Source organism: Oncorhynchus tshawytscha, linkage group LG12 (assembly GCF_018296145.1).
Source record: "Oncorhynchus tshawytscha isolate Ot180627B linkage group LG12, Otsh_v2.0, whole genome shotgun sequence".
NCBI classification, from domain to species: Eukaryota; Metazoa; Chordata; class Actinopteri; order Salmoniformes; family Salmonidae; genus Oncorhynchus; species Oncorhynchus tshawytscha.
Genome location: NC_056440.1, coordinates 18,147,483 through 18,167,023, shown reverse-complemented (window position 1 = coordinate 18,167,023; position 19,541 = coordinate 18,147,483). Strand labels below are relative to the sequence as shown.

Sequence of the window (19,541 nt, the reverse complement as noted above, 5' to 3'; positions counted from 1 at the left end):
ACATCCTGCTGCTTTGAATCGTTCCATTTCATGTAATTACAGCCATTCAGTAGCCCTGTGCACAACACCTTAGCAAAACCCAAGCTTACTTTATGGCAATAGAGCTCCCTCTCACCTCTAGTGACTGGTTTTGAAGATATTTCCCGACGTCTTCAGGACTTGGACACATGTCCAATTTCGGCGTCAGTCTTGAACAATCTCCTTGTTCTGAAGAAAGCCTGTATGTATTTTCAAACACTAGAAAAGTAAGTCATCTTGATTTAGCTGTGAGGAAATGCATGAGAGCATTTCTAAATTAAGTCACTAATCATTCTGAATTTGATACAGAAAAGTAGAGGCTACATCTGACAAGCTCTCTGTTTTGTCCTTAACTGAAATGGAAGCTGTAGCTTGGCCTGATTGGATTTAATTTGGTGTCTGTTTTTGTGTGGCCGTGTGTGTGTGTGTGTGTGTGTGTGTGTGTGTGTGTGTGTGTGTGTGTGTGTGTGTGTGTGTGTGTGTGTGTGTGTGTGTGTGTGTGTGTGTGTGTGTGTGTGTGTGTGTGTGTGTGTGTTTGTGTGTTTGTGTGTTTTGTTTATGTATCCTTCTCTGTGTGTGTGTGTGTGGGGGGGGGGCTATGGAGGGGGCTATGGACTGGCTATTCCCCGGTCATTCCCCAGTGTTTCTGGCTGAGGAGCTGTAGTGTGGTCAAAGCAGACTGAGTCAGAGTTTGTTGTGGCAGGCAGACAGGCAGTTCTAAAGGGCTAGTCTGTGTGCTATGGATTTCATGGAGGTGTTTTTTGTCTCTCTTGGCACTGCAGTCATGGTCTTTTATGGAGTGAAAATGGTCCGCTTTGCTAAGATGTTTCATCCCAGAGTTTGGTTCCCGCAGCCAGAGTCCTTCTTTACATCCATGGGAGAGTGGGCAGGTGAGCTCTGAGTGTGTGTTGAAGCGTGTGTGTTGACATGTTTAACTATACTTGTGGGGACTGTGTGTGTGTGTGTGTGTGTTCACTGAATATTGCCATTGGAGTCAAAAATAAGTTATTTTATAAGTAAGTAATTGGGAAGAATCATCTGTAAGTAATGTCTCATGAAGTGGTTAAACATTTATATGAAAATGTTATACTTGAATGCCTTTCCCTGTAACACCTTGTGGCATCAAACCTCTGACAAGCTGGCTCTGAGGTACTGCACTGGATGTAAAGAAGTGTGGCAACTTGTGATCACAGTGTGATCTCACTGTGCTAATTATACTGAAGGACAACGAGTTCCATCTGGACCCAGATTAAACCCATTCATTTTTTCCCCAGAGCTTTAAATGTCTGGGTGCCTGGGGAACACTCTGTAAGGTCGTTCACAGCCCAGTGGTTCAGTTAGGAGATTTTAAAGGGGCAATCAGCAGTTGCTGTATCAATTTTGGGCTTATATTATAAATTAATAATATGCACCCATTGATTCTTGAAGAATACAACTTCTAAATGCCTCATGAGTTTAGTTCAACGGTCATACCCCATCAGAACCTAAAAGATACACGTTTTATAATCCAACGTTTGTAAACAGAGTAAACGTAAACAAACACTATATAGCCTCAAAACATGGTTAAAACTCAAATGTTGATATCATAGATGGTCAGTCCTTGCATCCATAGCTCAGTCTATGAATTTGAGAGTGGTGACATTTCTTCAGCTGTCAGCTGTAAGGTGTAAGGTTTCTTCACTGTTTTATTTGGCGCATGTGACTAATACAATTTGATTTGATTTGATTTTGATTTGTTCCATCAGCTTTTTACTGAAACAGGGGCGGGGATTACGCTTTGTTACTGTTTCTACTGCTGATTGTCACTTTAAAGAATAGAGGGGAGTTTAGGTGAGTGAATTAAAGTTGTTTTAAACACAACTATCAATGTCATGCCATAACTATCAATGTCATGCCATAACTATCAATGTTGTGCCATAACTATCAATGTCATGGGGTTTCATAGCAAAGGGGGGAATACATATTCACTTACCACTTTTCCATTTTTTTTTAACTTACGTGCCTTAGGAACGTTTTCACACCCTTTCACTTTTTCAACATTTTGTTATGTTACAAAGTGGGATTAAAATTGATTTAATTTAATTGTACAATCTACACAAACTACTCTGTAATGTCAAAGTGGAAGAAAAATTCTAACATTTGTAAAAATAAATGTGAAAAATAAAACACTATCTTGATGTTCAACCCTGTGAGTCAGTACATGTTAGAATAACATTTGGCAGAGATTATAGCTGTAAGTTTTTCTGAGTAAATCTCTAAGAGTTTTGGATTGTACAATATTTAGCGTTATTATTTTTTAGATTCTTCATGCTCTGTCAGGTTGGTTGTTGATCATTGCTAGACAGCCATTTTCAAGTCTTACCATATATTTCAAGCGAACAGTGGTACTTAGTGATGTGTTGTGTTGGATTTTCCCCAAACATAACACTTCATTTTAAAGTTAATTTCTTTGCCACATGTTTTGCAGTATTACTTTAGTGCATATTTTTAAATATGTATATTCTGTGCAGGCTTCCTTCTTTTCACTCAATTAGGTTTGTATTGTGGAATAATTGTGCACTCTCCTCAAACAATAGCATGGTAATCATTCACTGTAATAGCTACTGTAAATTGGACAGTGAAGTTAAATTAACAAGAATTTAAGCGTTCTGCCCATATCTGACACAGTTGAAGTCAGACGTTTACATACACATAGGTTGAAGTCATTAAAACTATTTTTTCAACCACTCTATAAATTTCTTTAACACACTATAGTTTTGGCAAGTTAGTTAGGACATCTACTTTGTCCATGACACAAGTCATTTTTCCAACAATTGTTTACAGACAGATTATTTCTCATATACAGTGCCTTGCGAAAGTATTCGGCCCCCTTGAACTTTGCGACCTTTTGCCACATTTCAGGCTTCAAACATAAAGATATAAAACTGTATTTTTTTGTGAAGAATCAACAACAAGTGGGACACAATCATGAAGTGGAACGACATTTATTGGATATTTCAAACTTTTTTAACAAATCAAAAACTGAAAAATTGGGCGTGCAAAATTATTCAGCCCCCTTAAGTTAATACTTTGTAGCGCCACCTTTTGCTGCGATTACAGCTGTACGTCGCTTGGGGTATGTCTCTATCAGTTTTGCACATCGAGAGACTGAATTTTTTTCCCATTTCTCCTTGCAAAACAGCTCGAGCTCAGTGAGGTTGGATGGAGAGCATTTGTGAACAGCAGTTTTCAGTTCTTTCCACAGATTCTCGATTGGATTCAGGTCTGGACTTTGACTTGGCCATTCTAACACCTGGATATGTTTATTTATGAACCATTCCATTGTAGATTTTGCTTTATGTTTTGGATCATTGTCTTGTTGGAAGACAAATCTCGGTCCCAGTCTCAGGTCTTTTGCAGACTCCATCAGGTTTTCTTCCAGAATGGTCCTGTATTTGGCTCCATCCATCTTCCCATCAATTTTAACCATCTTCCCTGTCCCTGCTGAAGAAAAGCAGGCCCAAACCATGATGCTGCCACCACCATGTTTGACAGTGGGGATGGTGTGTTCAGGGTGATGAGCTGTGTTGCTTTTACGCCAAACATAACGTTTTGCATTGTTGCCAAAAAGTTCAATTTTGGTATCATCTGATGAGAACATTCTTCCACATGTTTGGTGTGTCTCCCAGGTGGCTTGTGGCAAACTTTAAACAACACTTTTTATGGATATCTTTAAGAAATGGCTTTCTTCTTGCCACTCTTCCATAAAGGCCAGATTTGTGCAATATACGACTGATTGTTGTCCTATGGACAGAGTCTCCCACCTCAGCTGTAGATCTCTGCAGTTCATCCAGAGTGATCATGGGCCTCTTGGCTGCATCTCTGATCAGTCTTCTCCTTGTATGAGCTGAAAGTTTAGAGGGACGGCCAGGTCTTGGTAGATTTGAAGTGGTCTGATACTCCTTCCATTTCAATATTATCGCTTGCACAGTGCTCCTTGGGATGTTTAAAGCTTGGGAAATCTTTTTGTATCCAAATCCGGCTTTAAACTTCTTCACAACAGTATCTCGGACCTGCCTGGTGTGTTCCTTGTTCTTCATGATGCTCTCTGCGCTTTTAACGGACCTCTGAGACTATCACAGTGCAGGTGCATTTATACGGAGACTTGATTACACACAGGTGGATTGTATTTATCATCATTAGTCATTTAGGTCAACATTGGATCATTCAGAGATCCTCACTGAACTTCTGGAGAGAGTTTGCTGCACTGAAAGTAAAGGGGCTGAATAATTTTGCACGCCCAATTTTTCAGTTTTTGATTTGTTAAAAAAGTTTGAAATATCCAATACATTTCGTGCCACTTCATGATTGTGTTCCACTTGTTGTTGATTCTTCACAAAAAAATACAGTTTTATATCTTTATGTTTGAAGCCTGAAATGTGGAAAAAGGTTTCAAAGTTCAAGGGGGGCGAATACTTTCGCAAGGCACTGTAACTCACTGTATCACAATTCCAGTGGGTCAGAAGTTTACATACACTAAGTTGACTGTCCCTTTAAACAGCTTGGAAAATTCCAGAAAATTATGTCATGGCTTTCGAAGCTTCTGATAGGCTAAATGACATCATTTTAGTCAATTGGAGGTGTACCTGTGGATGTATCTCAAGGCCTACATTCAAACTCAGTGCCTATTTGCTTGACATCATGGGAAAATCAAAAGAAATCAGCCAAGACCTCATAATTTTTTTTGTAGACCTCCACAAGTCTGGTTCATCCTTGGGAACAATTTCCAAATACCTGAAGGTACCACGTTCATCTGTACAAACAATAGTACGCAAGTATAAACACCATGGGACCACGCAGCCGTCATACCGCTCAGGAAGGAGACTCGTTCTGTCTCCTAGAGATGAACGTACTTTGCTGTTGTTCTGGGATTGATTTACACGTTTCGCTCCAAAGGACCTTGTGAAGATGCTGGAGGAAACAGGTACAAAAGTATCTATATCCACAGTAAAATGAGAAAGTCGGAGGCTTGAAAGCCAACGAACACCATCCCAACCATGAAGCACGGGGGTGGCAGAATCATGTTGTGGGGGTGCTTTGCTGCAGGAGGGACTGGTGCACTTCACAAAATAGATGGCATCATGAGGGCAATGAAAATGATGTGGATATTATGAAGCAACATCTCAAGACATCACTCAGGAAGTTAAAGCTTGGTTCCAAATGGGTCTTCCAAATGGACAATGACCCCAAGCATACTTCCAAAGTTGTGGCAAAATGGCTTAAGGACAACAAAGTCAATGTATTGGAGTGGCCATCACAAAGCCCTGATCTCATCCTGTAGAAGAACTGAAAAAGCGGGGGCGAACAAGGAGGCCTACAAACCTGACTCAGTTACACCAGCTCTGTCAGGAGGAATGGGACAAATTTCATCCAACTTATTGTGGGAAGCTTGTGGAAGGCTACCCAAAGCGTTTGGCCCAAGTTAAACAATTTAAAGGAAATACTACCAAATACTAATTGAGTGTATGTAAACTTCTGACCAACTGGGAATGTGATGAAAGAAATAAAAGCTGAAAGAAATAATGCTCTCTACTATTATTCTGACATTTCACATTCTTAAAATAAAGTGGTGATCCTAACTGACCTAAAACAGGGAATTTTTCTAGGATTAAATGTCAGGAATTGTGAAAATCTGAGTTTAAATGTATTTGGCTATGGTGTATGTAAAACTTCCAACTTCAGCTGTAGTTGAGATCATTTTTAAAATGATGTTAAACACCAAATCATGTTAAACACTTTTGCACACAGAGTCAACGAAACGTATTATGTGACTTGTTAAGCAAATTTTTACTACTGAAATTATTTAAGCCTTTATTTAAGCCATAACAAAATGGTTGTATACTTATTGATTCAAGACATTTCAGGTTTTCATTTTGGATGGATTTTGAAAACATAATTTCACTTTGACATCAAGACCATTGTGTGTAGGCCAGTGATCTAAATTTAATCCATCAAAAATCAGGCTGTAACACAACAAAATGTGGAAAGGATGTGAATACATTCTGAAGGCAGTTTATATAGTCAGACTTATATAGTCAGAAAGTCTCAGAGTCAGTTTCCTAAAAGATCACATCCTGACCTAATATTATACCACACGGTGTGGGACATTGAGTGCTACGCAATCAAAATACATACACGCCCACACACCAACTGAAACACACAGGGACACACACAACTAGTCCTGTGGTCCTGAGGGAGCAGTCAACTGGTGTTACTGGGTCCTCTTCTCCTCTGAGTGTGTTCTGCCTCCCACAGTGCTATAAACTGTGGTGTTCTCTTTCCACATAAAGGAGCAACAATACGCAGCCTGACCACCTCCCTTTTCCCAAGCTCTGCTTCTGTTCCATTCCAATCCAGCACAGGGGGGAAAAAAGCAATTAGAACAGTATGTTCTGGAGCGTATTATCCTCTTCCTTCCCCTTAACCTGGAGGAGTCTCTCAAGCTCATTTGAAATCAAATGAACATATGTTTGTTTCTCTTTCTCTGTTTCCTTTCACTATCAAGCGTTTTTGAGTGTTCGTGACATGTTTGGTTAGAGTGTGTGAGTATGTGTGTGTTTGTGTAGACTGAAGGCTACACAAACACACACATACACAGACTGAAGGCTGTGTCTGTGTGTATGTGTGTGTTTGTGTTGCCTTCGGTATTTTGTCTGTTTGTGTAGCCTTCAGTATTTGTCCGTGTGTGTGTGCTTGTGTAGCCTTCAGTGTGTGTCTTTGTGTTGTGTGTGTTTGTGTAGCCTTCAGTGTCCCATACCGTGTTGTTTCTAATTCTTCCTCTGTGGGAAGTTTTTGGTGCGTCAAGATGTGCTTTGCGTCTGTTCTTGCTTCATCTCTCTGCCCTGAAGCAATGCAGGAGAAGACAAGAGGAGGAAAACAGACAGTCTGGACATTGTACATTCAGAGGAGACTGGATATACTTCCGCTAGCTACTGAGGGAGAAAGACACGCAGGCTAGCTTGGACAGCCCTAAGACCACTCAGTTCTGTTAAGATACTGCTGCCTTTGTTATTTTAAGGTCAATAAACAATGCAGCCTCAACATCCCTCCCTTCCCCTCAGAGTGGAACATACCAGGGCTTCTGTTGTAGAGTTTGATTCGAAGGTTCTCGAAGGCTGGAGTTGTTATTCTGAACTTTTATGTTCACTATCACTGTATGTGTGTGTTTGTGTTCCCAAGCATATACAATTAGTGAATTGCATTAGTCAAAGACAAACAACAATATTCTTCTGGCCTGTTGGTTTACTGAGGCATGGTGAAGACAAACATTTTTAGTTTTTGTTCGCTCTTCAAGCCAGGTACTGCCTCATGGTCAGAAAGTATGGATGAGTTTGTTACTGGGACCACAGAGAAATAAACACCGGACTGCAAATACCGCAGCAATATTAAAAACACTCCAAATAATTATGCAATTTATGAAAGTAATGTTTTGCTAGCATGACATTGCTAGCATGACACTGTATAAAAATGAATAGTCCAAATCTGAAATTGTAGTGTTTTGCTTAGTTGCCCAATACAATCAACCCTGAATTCTGTATCTATGGACGCAACCCAGACATTCATTCTAAATGTTCCATTGCCATACTGGCTGACAACGTTCTTATCCCTTGCTTGCTTGATAGCCAGCTATGACTAACTTACAGACACGTCAAACAGTGCAGCCAGAATAATAGTTTAAGCTGTTTTCTAGTGACATTGTTTTGGATACATCCATAACAATGAGCAAATGAAGCAAGATTTCGCCTGTACTCTCTCATTAGGACACTGTTGTTCAGAGGAACTAGCCAACAACACAGCTAACACTAACCTCAAACTGAAGCTGGAAAGACTGCAAACTAGCTACACTTTGTTTCGTTTGACCTTTTTTAAATTGACATTTCTTTGTAAATATCCAGAAAAATGATGCCAGTTGATTCATGAATTCGACTGGCTGAGAAACTCTGCCTGCCTCTCTCTTTCGTCCCAACCCCAACACGTTCATTACTATGGGACAGTTGGAGATCCAATTTAAATATTGAAACAATGTTTTATTAAGTGTCAGAGAGACAGAAAGCAAGGTTTGTACAAATCTCCGCTGTTGAAAACTAAATGTTAGTCTAAAAGAAATGTGAGATACTGTCTAGATGTTTTTATAGTGGAGATCAAGTTTAAGGTGCCTGGCTGGGCTGATGAGACAGTGGATTGTGCAGTCAGATGTAACAGAGTAAATAGGCATTTAACGTTGTAGATTTAGCCGGTGGTAACTTGTGGAATAGACTCCAGCTGGAATGCAGGTTTAACCAATCAGCATTCAGGATTAGACCCACCCATTGTATAATGTCAGTGTATAAAACACACAGACAGTTCTAGAATGAGTACATACTGCATGTGTGTGCGTGAACAGAAATCAGACTCATCAGGACAAAGGTCAAATTAAACACACAGAGACTGATCTCCTGTTGGTTCTCTGTCCTTGCGGCCGTTTTATCAGAACTGAGGAACACGCTGTATGTATATGAGTACACTGTGTCAGGACAAGATAGCACATGCAAACAAACACAGAAGAAAATTCCTATTTTTATTGTCTGCAGGAGAGGAGAGGGAAGAGGAAAGGGAAGTTCTAAGTGGAGCAGTACACCCATGCTGTGGTGAATGAAGCCTGTAGTGGTGGGAAATGTTACTGCCTGGTTACTTCTATCAGCTATGTGGAAAGAGATTTCCAGTGACATCCTATCCCACCTTCCTCTGTTGCAGTGGTCACTGGTGGGTCAGACGGAATAGGGAGGGCATATGCCTTTGAAGTAAGTTCCCATTGTTGTTTCTGAATATCCCTGTGACATCCCACCTGTCCATCACTATCTCCTACGGTTTAATGCTACCTGTCTGTCCATCACTAACTTCTGTGGTTCAACCCTACCTGTCTGTCCATCACTGACTCTTGGTTTCTCAAATGATTGTTCAGTGTGTCAAATCGGAGGGTCTGTTGTCCGGACCTCTGGCAGTCTCTATGGGGGTGCCACAGGGTTCAATTCTTGGACCGTCTCTCTTCTCTGTATACATCAATGATGTCGCTCTTGCTGCTGGTGAGTCTCTGATCCCCCTCTACGCAGACGACACCATTCTGTCTACTTCTGGCCCTTCTTTGGACACTGTGTTAACAACCCTCCAGGCAAGCTTCAATGCCATACAACTCTCCTTCCATGGCCTCCAATTGCTCTTAAATACAAGTAAAACGAAATGCATGCTCTTCAACCGATCGCTGCCTGCACGTGCCCGCCTGTCCAACATCACTACTCTGGACGGCTCTGACTTAGAATATGTGGACAACTACAAATACCTAGGTGTCTGGTTAGACTGTAAACTCTCCTTCCAGACGCACATCAAACATTTCCAATCCAAAGTTAAATCTAGAATTGGCTTCCTATTTTGCAACAAAGCATCCTTCTCATGCTGCCAAACATACCCTTGTAAAACTGACCATCCTACCAATCCTCGACTTCGGCGATGTCATTTACAAAATAGCCTCCAATACCCTACTCAACAAATTGGATGCAGTCTATCACAGTGCCATCCGTTTTGTCACCAAAGCCCCATATACTACCCACGATTGCGACCTGTACGCTCTTGTTGGCTGGCCCTCGCTTCATACTCGTTGCCAAACCCACTGGCTCCAGGTCATCTACAAGACCCTGCTAGGTAAAGTCCCCCCTTATCTCAGCTTACTGGTCACCATAGCATCACCCACCTGTAGCACGCGCTCCAGCAGGTATATCTCTCTGGTCACCCCCAAAACCAATTCTTTCTTTGCCCTTCTCTCCTTCCAGTTCTCTGCTGCCAATGACTGTAACGAACTACAAAAATCTCTGAAACTGGAAACACTTATCTCCCTCACTAGCTTTAAGCACCAGCTGTCAGAGCAGCTCACAGATTACTGCACCTGTACATAGCCCATCTATAATTTAGCCCAAACAACTACCTCTTTCCCTACTGTATTTATTTTATTTTATTTATTTTGCTCCTTTGCACCCCATTATTTTTATTTCTACTTTGCACATTCTTCCACTGCAAATCTACCATTCCAGTGTTTTACTTGCTATATTGTATTTACTTTGCCACCATCGCCTTTTTTTGCCTCCCTTATTTCACCTCATTTGCTCACATTGTACTGTATATAGACTTGTTTCTACTGTATTATTGACTGTATATTTGTTTTACTCCATGTGTAACTCTGTGTCGTTGTATGTGTCGAACTGCTTTGCTTTATCTGGCCAGGTCGCAATTGTAAATGAGAACTTGTTCTCAAGTTGCCTACCTGGTTAAATAAAGGTGAAATAAAAAAATACTTTAAAAAAAAACTCCTGTGGTTCAACACTACCTGTCTGTCCATCACTAACTCCTGTGGTTCAACACTACCTGTCTGTCCATCACTAACTCCTGTGGTTCAACACTACCTGTCTGTCCATCACTAACTCCTGTGGTTCAACACTACCTGTCTGTCCATCACTAACTCCTGTGGTTCAACACTACCTGTCTGTCCATCACTAACTCCTGTGGTTCAACACTACCTGTCTGTCCATCACTAACTCCTGTGGTTCAACACTACCTGTCTGTCCATCACTAACTCCTGTGGTTCAACACTACCTGTCTGTCCATCACTAACTCCTGTGGTTCAACACTACCTGTCTGTCCATCACTAACTCCTGTGGTTCACTAACACACTACCTGTCTGTCCATCACTAACTCCTGTGGTTCAACACTACCTGTCTGTCCATCACTAACTCCTGTGGTTCAACACTACCTGTCTGTCCATCACTAACTCCTGTGGTTCAACACTACCTGTCTGTCCATCACTAACTCCTGTGGTTCAACACTACCTGTCTGTCCATCACTAACTCCTGTGGTTCAACACTACCTGTCTGTCCATCACTAACTCCTGTGGTTCAACACTACCTGTCTGTCCATCACTAACTCCTGTGGTTCAACACTACCTGTCTGTCCATCACTAACCCCTGTGGTTCAACACTACCTGTCTGTCCATCACTAACTCCTGTGGTTCAACACTACCTGTCTGTCCATCACTAACTCCTGTGGTTCAACACTACCTGTCTGTCCATCACTAACTCCTGTGGTTCAATCCCACCTGTCTATTTATCACTAACTCCTGTGGTTCCATCCCACTTGTGCAGCTGGCAGGACGTGGGCTGAACGTGGTGATCCTGAGCAGAACCAAGGACAAACTGGATCGGGTGGCACTGGAGATAGGTGGGAGGAACTAACATCCTTCTTCTTCTGGGATGAGCAACATTGTCATTGGGGACTGTTTAGATGTTAGGTCAATGGGATCAATGATGTATCTATTGATCTTCATTCCGTGACATTGCTCTTTCACAGAAGAAACCACGGGTCAGAAAGTGAAAGTGATCGTAGCCGATTTCACTGAGGATGACATGTACGAGTGCATTAAGGAGAAGCTGAAAGGCTTAAATATTGGTGTATTAGGTACGTGGTTTTCAGATTTTTGTAAGTGCAATAAGTCGTGTCATTCAGTTGTATTTATAGGAAATGTTAAAAATGAGTTTATAAACAGGGTGGTTTGAGCTCTGAATGATGATTGGCTGAAAGTCATGGTATATCAGACTATATTCCACGGCTATGACAACAAATATCTATATTTTGAAGGTTCTAATTACGTTGGTAACCAGTTTTTAATAGCAATAAGGCACAATAAGGGTTTGTGGTATATGGCCAACATACCACAGCTAGCGGCTGTATCCAGGTATTCCGTGTTACGTTGTGCGTTCAGAACAGCCCTAAGCCTTGGTACATTGGCCATATACCACACCTCCTTGGGACTTATTGCTTAAGTATAGTATTATAAATAAGACAAGGAGAAATAATGATCTCCAAAAATGGTCTACCTAATGTCAATGAAAGTTAACATTTTATCCAATCCACACAGTGAATAACGTGGGGATTCTACCCAGTCATATTCCCTGCAAGTTCCTGCAGACTAAATACCTGGAACAGGTGAGAGGAGTCAGACACTATTGGTTATCTATTAGCCTGTCCTCGTACCTCACATGTCCTCTCACCTACATTGATGTTACCTGGTGGGAGATGGGAAACACACTTCACTATTGTATTTTTTTTTCCTTCCAGAAAATTACTAAAGTGATCAACTGTAATGTGAAAGCCTTGGTCAAGGTGGGTAGACTTACTGCTATTGAATTGCATCAGGTGTTTATGCTTAAAAAGGTATACCTCAGGATGTTGGCAATGACGCCCTTTATCTACTTCCCCAGAGTCAGATGAACTCTTGGATACCATTTTTATGTCTCTGTGTCCTGTATGAGGGAAGTTATAGGTTGTTTCGCGGGCCAATGATAAGTAGCGTTAGCGCAATGAGTGGAAGTCTATGGGTATCGCTTTAGGTGTCTTCTTGTTTTTAACGGACTTGTCTTATACTTTATCCCACAGATGTGCCAAATAGTCCTGCCAGGGATGGAGATGAGGTGTTTTTGGAGAGAGGTTTTCCTCAATATAATACTGAGACTTCACACTGTCAATGAATCAAAAGTCCAGTTTACTGAAATTGTCTGTTGATTGCTTGATGAACATATGTTGATGAATGTTAGGAGTAGAGCTTGAGTAGTCCTGACCAGAGCCATGTATTTGGATGTATATTCTCTTATGCCCTTACAGAGGGAAGGGGATGATCGTGAACATCTCCTCTGGTGTGGCCAGTGTTCCTTCCCCCATATACACCATGTACTGCGCATCAAAGGCTAGTACAGATCTGCTCTGTCTTTCACTTTGAAATCGCTTCTCTTAGCTTAATTTAAGTACAGGATGATCAGTAAGTTGTTGAAAAATTATTCTGGAATTAGTGTAACAAATAATTGTTAGTGATAGTGATTTTGTTAGTGATAGTGATTTCAATGTTTCTATGTGTCGGTCTTTGTCCAGGTGTTTGTGGAGAGGTTCTCTCAAGGTCTGCAGGCTGAATATAAAGCTAAAGGAGTCATGATACAGGTGCAGTGATACATCTAAGCATCAGTGTGCATGGATCTATTTTACATTCATACGAAAGGGGGAAGGGTGCTCAAATGATCCGTATGTGCACTGACTGTGTACTGGGGATCTGCTATCAGAGCTGGGGTGAATTCTATATAAATTCAGTCAGTTTAGCTGGTGAATTGAAATTCCAGCTTAATCAATCATTTAAAAAAGTACTCAAGGGAAATAAATGCCACTTTTCAATTGGAAGTTGAATTCACTTCCACACTTGACTGATTTGAAATGGAACTGAGCTCTGACTTCGTCTGCTCTATTTGTCTGATTTACTCTATTTATCTTTCCTGTATCTCTGTGTCACAGGCAGTGGCTCCATTTGGCGTGTCCACCCCCATGACAGGCTACCAGAAGCCCAACATGGTGACCCTGACAGCAGAGGACTTTGTCAGGTCGTCCCTGGAGTACCTCCTAGCCGGGGACAAGACCTACGGCAGCATTTGTCACACAGTACTGGTAAAACACATGAGAACATGTACAGATTTGGAAAGGAGAAGTATTTACAGTGTATAGTCAGAGCCATCACTGAAACCATGCCGCTTGCCTCTCTCCCTCCTACAGGGTTGGATGGTAAAGACTGTTCCCAAGCAGATCCTCCATAGTGAGAGCATGCAGGACAGTCTACTGGAATATGTGAAGAAAAGACTGGGGAAATAGGTGATAGATCACATACACTATTTTGTCATCATATACTGTGCTTTCAGAAGGTATTCACACCCCTTGACTTTTTCCACATTTTGTTGTGTTACGGCCTGAAATTGATTAAATTGAGATTGTGTAAATGGCCCATAATGTTTTTAGACATATTTACAAATGAATAAAAATTAAATGCTGACATTTCTTGAGTCAATAGATATTCAACCCCTTTGTTATGGCAAGCCTAAATAAGTTCAGGAGTAAAAATGTCCTTAACAAGTCACATAAGTTGCATGGACTAACTCTGTGCTCAATAATAGTGTTTAACATGATTTTTGAATAACTACCGCATCTCTGTTCCCCACACATACAATTGTCTGTAAGGTTCAGTTGAGCAGTGAATTTCAAAACACAGATTCAACCACAAAGACCAGGGAGGCTTTCCAATGCCTCGCAAAGAAGGGCACCTATGGTCGATGGGTAAAAATAAAAAAGCAGATATTGAATATCCTTTGAGCATGCTGAAGTTATTAATTACACTTTGTCACTTCAAATTAAAACTTATTAGGGCTAGGCCCCTTTTTCTCCACTTCCTGTCTGAATGACGTGCCCAAAGTAAACTGCCTGTTGCTCAGGCCCTGAAGAAAGGATAGGCATATAATTGGTACTATTTGAAAGAAACACTGATGTTTGTAGAAATTTAAAAATAATTTGGGAGAATATAACACAACATATATGGTAGGAGAAAATCCAAAGAAAAACCAACCAGAAATGTCTTGTTTTGATAGACCATCCTCTTAGAATGGCAAGTACGAGGCATTTTGAAAATAAGCTCCCTGGATGCAATTCCCATGGCTTCCACATGGTGTCAGTAGTATATGTTCAAGGTTTCAGGCTTGTAACTTCAAAAATGAAGACGAAATATCAATTTTAGTACAGGGACACAGTCTTGGAAATTCGTGTTTGTGTGCCATGAAGACAGGACGCACCTGATAAAATCGGTTTCCTATTGAACATACTTCTTTCCGTAAGAAATATTGTAATTTGATGACATTTTAGGGTATCTAAGGGGTAAATAGAAACTTTTGACTTGTGACTGATTTTCGGATTCCTTTCTCTGCATGTTGAACGAGTGGATTACTCAAATTAATGGCGCCAACTAAACTGACTTTTTGGGATATAAAGAAGGATTTTATCTAACAAAACAACACTACATGTTATAGCTGGGGCCCTTTGGATGACAAATCAGAGGAAGATTTTCAGAAAGTAAGTGAATATGTAAATCGCTATTTGTGAATTTATGAAGCCTGTGCCGGTGAAAAAATATTTTGATGTGGGGCACCGTCCACATACACATGGCATGTTTTCACTGTAATAGCTACTGTAAATCGGACAGTGCAGTTAGAGTAACAAGAATTTAACCTTTCAACAGATAGGTTTAATATCCATGATTTTTATGATTATTTATTTGAATTGCGCGCCCTCCAGTGTCACCGGAAGTTGTCCCGCTAGCGGGATGCCTAGCCCAATTCACCCAGTCACTGCAAAGATACAGGCGTCCTTTGTAACTCAGTTGACGGAGAGGAAGGAAACCACTCAGGGATTTCACCATGAGGCCACTGGAGACTTTAAAACAGTTAGAGTTTAATGGCTGTGATTGAGGATGGACCAACAACATTGCAGTTACTCCACAATACTGACAGAGTGAAAATAAGGAAGCCTGTACAGAATAAAAAATATTCAAAAACATGCATCCTGTTTGCATATTTCAAGATATGGCATATGAGGGTGTAATGAGATACCCAATGGGTTCGACCGTATTTCTTTCAACAAGGGGGGGGGGCTGTGAGTGTGCACAGAGACAGTGCAAAAATAAAAAGTCGATAAAGTTACAAGTAGAACTCAGATAGTCCGCATAGCCATTTTGATAGCAGATTTGACAGGTCTTCCTACTACACCGCCTGATTTAGATGTCTTGGATAGCAGGGACCTCGGCCCCAGTGATGCCCTGGGCTGTCTCCCTCTGTAGTGCCATGCGATCGAGGGCAGTGCTATTGCCATACCAGGCAGTGATGCAGCCAGTCAAAATGCTCTCTATGGTACAACTGTAGAACTTTGAGGGTTTGAGGGCCAAACTTTCCTCCTGAGGGGGAAGAGCCGCTGTCACGCCTTCTTCACGACTGTGTGCGTGTGTTTGGACCATTTAAAGTCTAGTGATTTGGACACCGAGGAACTTGAAGCTCTCGACCTGCTCTACTGCAGCCCCGTTGATATGGATGGGGGTGTGCTCATTCCCCCTGTTTCCTGTAGTCCATGTTCAGCTCCTTGGTCTTACTGACTTTAAGGGAGAGATTGTTGTTCTGGCACCACACTGACAGGTCAATGACGTCCTCCCTGTAGGCTGACTCATCGTCGCCTTTGATCAGGCCTACCACTGTCGTGTCGTCAGCAAACTTGATGGTGTTGGACTAGTGCGTGGCAACACAGCCATGGGTGAACAGGGAGCACAGGAGGGGACTAAGCACACAACCCTGTGGGGCCCCTGTGTTGAGGGTCAGCGTGGCAGAGGGGATGTTGCCTACCTTCACCACATGGGGTCAGCCAGTTAGGAAGTACAGGATCCAGTTGCAAGGGAGGTGTTCAGACCCAGAATCCTAAGCTTGGTGACAAACTTAGAAGGGACAATGGTGTTGAACTCAGAGCTGTAGTCAATGAACAGAGTACTCACATAGCTATTCCTCTTATCTAGGTGGGTGAGGAAAGTGTGGAGAGCAACTGAGATTGTTTAAGAAAAAAGTGAAGTAAAAAAAACAAGTAAATAATTTACAAATATTTAAAAGAGCAGCATTAAAATAACTGTAGCGAGGCTATATACAGGAGGTACCGGTACAGAGTCAATGTGCAGGGGCACAGGTTAGCATTCACTGTGAGGTCTACATCTGTTGTATTTAGTGCATGCGACAAATACAATTCGATTTCAAAACTGAAACCTACTTGAAGGTAACAGCGCTCACTTTTGCCCCTAGTGGCAGGTTTACACATCATCGCCCAACATCCTCAGAGAAAGTCCCTACGTGGAATACTGACTTGTATCACGTGTGACCTGGTTGTAAAGAACACTCCTCATGAATGTCATTGAAGAACAGAGTGAAGACGTGAGACTGGAGCCATATCTCCACACACACACACACACACACACACACACACACACACACACACACACACACACACACACAGTGTGTCTGTAACTCGTATCAGTGTAGTCTCATCCAGGGTGCGAGACAGACAGCCAGTCTGTCTGTCTACGCTTTTCAGTAAATCACTAAACATATTCATATATAAGCTTTAAAAAATATAATCCTCAACTGTGGGATGATGTGAACAACAGCTAATCAACAAGGCCACTTATAAGAATAAAAAGCAAATATAACTTTCCATCCCACTTACCGGTAGCTGATGTTGTTCCAGCTTGTCAGAGCAGGTTGACTGGCTAAGCACAGTGTGACTGGAGTGATTGGACATGATGCATTATCTTCATATGGTAAGGGAGAAATAGAGTCAGAGAATATACATTAGATAGAGGAAGAAAGGGAGAGATGAGAAGGAGAGATGATAGATGTTGAGAGGGAGGAGGTTAGATTGACCGAGAACAAAATCTTCGCTAGTTCTGCATATTACTGTCGGAGTCCCTTCAAGACCGAGACAGAGAGAGAAAGAGATTGAGCGAGAGGAGGGTAAACAAACAGTTAACTCATTATCAACACACAGCAAGACACAAGGGAGAAAGACAGACACACACACATATGCACGCACTCGCAAAAGGCAGGCAGGCAAGAACACACACCCCCCCCCCCACATTGTTCAGCATGTCGTGTGTTTCTCACTGATAAACCACAGTAATGGGAGCATATTAGGATGGCTATCATTATTTCAAAGAATGTAACATGCATTGTTTTTAGTCTGTGTCACTATCTAGTGGCAGTTTATTGTCATCACAAGCAGAAACACAGGAAGTTATGATTATGTTACATTTTATCAGGAAAAAAATATTACACATATATATATATATTATTTTTATTTTTTATTGAACCAGGCAAGTCAGTTAAGAACAAATTCTTATTTACAGTGACGGCCTACGCCGGCCAAACCCGGACGACACTGGTCCAATTGTGCGCCACCCTATGCGACTCCCAACCACGGCCGGATGTGATACAGCCTGGAATCAAACCAGGGACTGTAGTGACGCCTCTTGCACTGAGATGCAGTGCCTTAGACCGCTGCCCAAATTGTTCCAGAGATGCCCAAAGCCTAGTTCTTGCACCTTGGCTCCAAAGAGGAGTAGGATGACAGTGCTAACCCTAAGCCTAAACTGGTAATATATTGTACAGCTGTTACCTTAAAGCTAGTCATAGCCCTGAGCCAAACCCTACCCAGATAACAAAATGTATCTGGGCTGGACCTGGCTCTCAATGACCACCTTCTTCCGGTCCACATTTGGTTTGGAATTACAGTCCTGAAGTGGCCCAGATGCAGCTGCCTTAAGCCAGCCAGAGATGACCCAATGTCTAACCTCATGTCAGCCAGCAATTCAACAATGGATCCCTAGATTAAAAACAGACATCTACCATTAGAAAGCCTCATTTGGGACAACAAATTCCCTGAGCTACCTTCATTGGGCCAGAGCTTCCCCTGAATTAAGTGACCTGTACACACGTGAGACATAATTACAGCAATAAAAATAAGACATTACTAGTTACTCAACCTCTCTTTCGTATCATCTGAGATTCCAAAGATTGGAAAGCTGCCACATTCTTCCCCCTCTTCAAAGGGGGAGACTCTCTAGACCCAAACTGCTACAGACCTACATCTATCCTTCCCTGCCTTTCTAAGGTCTTCGAAAGCCAAGTTAACAAACAGATCACAGACCATTTCGAATCCCACCGTACCTTCTCCGCTATGCAATCTAGCTTCCGAGCTGGTCATGGGTGCACCTCAGCCACCCCCAAGGTTCTAAACGATATAACTTCCATCAATAATAGACAATACTGTGCAGCCATCTTCATTGACCTGGCCAAGGCTTTCGACTCTGTCAATCACCACATTCTTATTGGCAGACTCAACAGCCTTGGTTTCTCAAATGATTGCCTCGCCTGGTTCACCAACTACTTCTCTGATAGGGTTCAGTGTGTCAAATCGGAGGGTCTATTGTCCGGACCTCTGGCAATCTCTATCGGGGTGCCACAGGGTTCAATTCTCGGGCCGGCTCTCTTCTCTGTATACATCAATGATGTCGCTCTTGCTGCTGGTGATTCTCTGATCCACCTCTACGCAGACGACACCATTCTGTATACCTCTGGCCTTTCTTTGGACACTGTGCTAACTAACCTCCGACGAGCTTCAATGCCATTCAACTGTCCTTCCGTGGCCTCCAACTGCTTTTAAATGCAAGTAAAACTAAATGCATGCTCTTCAACCGATCGCTGCCCGCACCTGTCCTCCCATCCAGCATCACTACTCTGGACGGTTCTGACCAAGAATATGTGGACAACTACAAATACCTAGGTGTCTGGTTAGACTGTAAACTCTGCTTCCAGACCCACATTAAGCATCTCCAATCCAAAATGAAATCTAGAATTGGCTTCCTATTTTGCAACAAAGCATCCTTCACTAATGCTGCCAAACATACCATCGTAAAACTGACTATCCTACCGATCCTCGACTTTGGTAATGTGTTATGAGAATTATGTTCTCAAGGTCCATAACCCAATTCAATTATACTACTCAGTCTGCAACTCAGA

At 41.9% G+C, this 19,541-nt stretch overlaps 1 protein-coding gene across 2 annotated transcripts; it reads left to right on the top strand.

The window, feature by feature from the left end:
- The first annotated feature begins 656 nt into the window (after positions 1 to 656).
- LOC112265325 (testosterone 17-beta-dehydrogenase 3-like) lies at positions 657 to 13,944 on the top strand. 2 transcript variants are annotated; one of them, XM_024442497.2, is made up of 11 exons: positions 657 to 908; positions 8,791 to 8,837; positions 11,223 to 11,298; positions 11,428 to 11,535; positions 11,996 to 12,063; positions 12,196 to 12,240; positions 12,514 to 12,548; positions 12,739 to 12,820; positions 13,003 to 13,068; positions 13,414 to 13,563; positions 13,669 to 13,944. In XM_024442497.2, the coding sequence occupies exons 1-11, from the start codon at positions 758 to 760 to the stop codon at positions 13,762 to 13,764; spliced, it is 924 nt and encodes a 307-aa protein (XP_024298265.1). In that variant the 5' UTR covers positions 657 to 757; the 3' UTR covers positions 13,765 to 13,944. The 2 variants fall into 2 exon arrangements, with proteins under 2 accessions (XP_024298265.1, XP_024298266.1); XM_024442498.2 differs by lacking the exons at positions 657 to 908; positions 8,791 to 8,837 and adding an exon at positions 9,087 to 9,119.
- Positions 13,945 to 19,541: the final 5,597 nt, after the last annotated feature.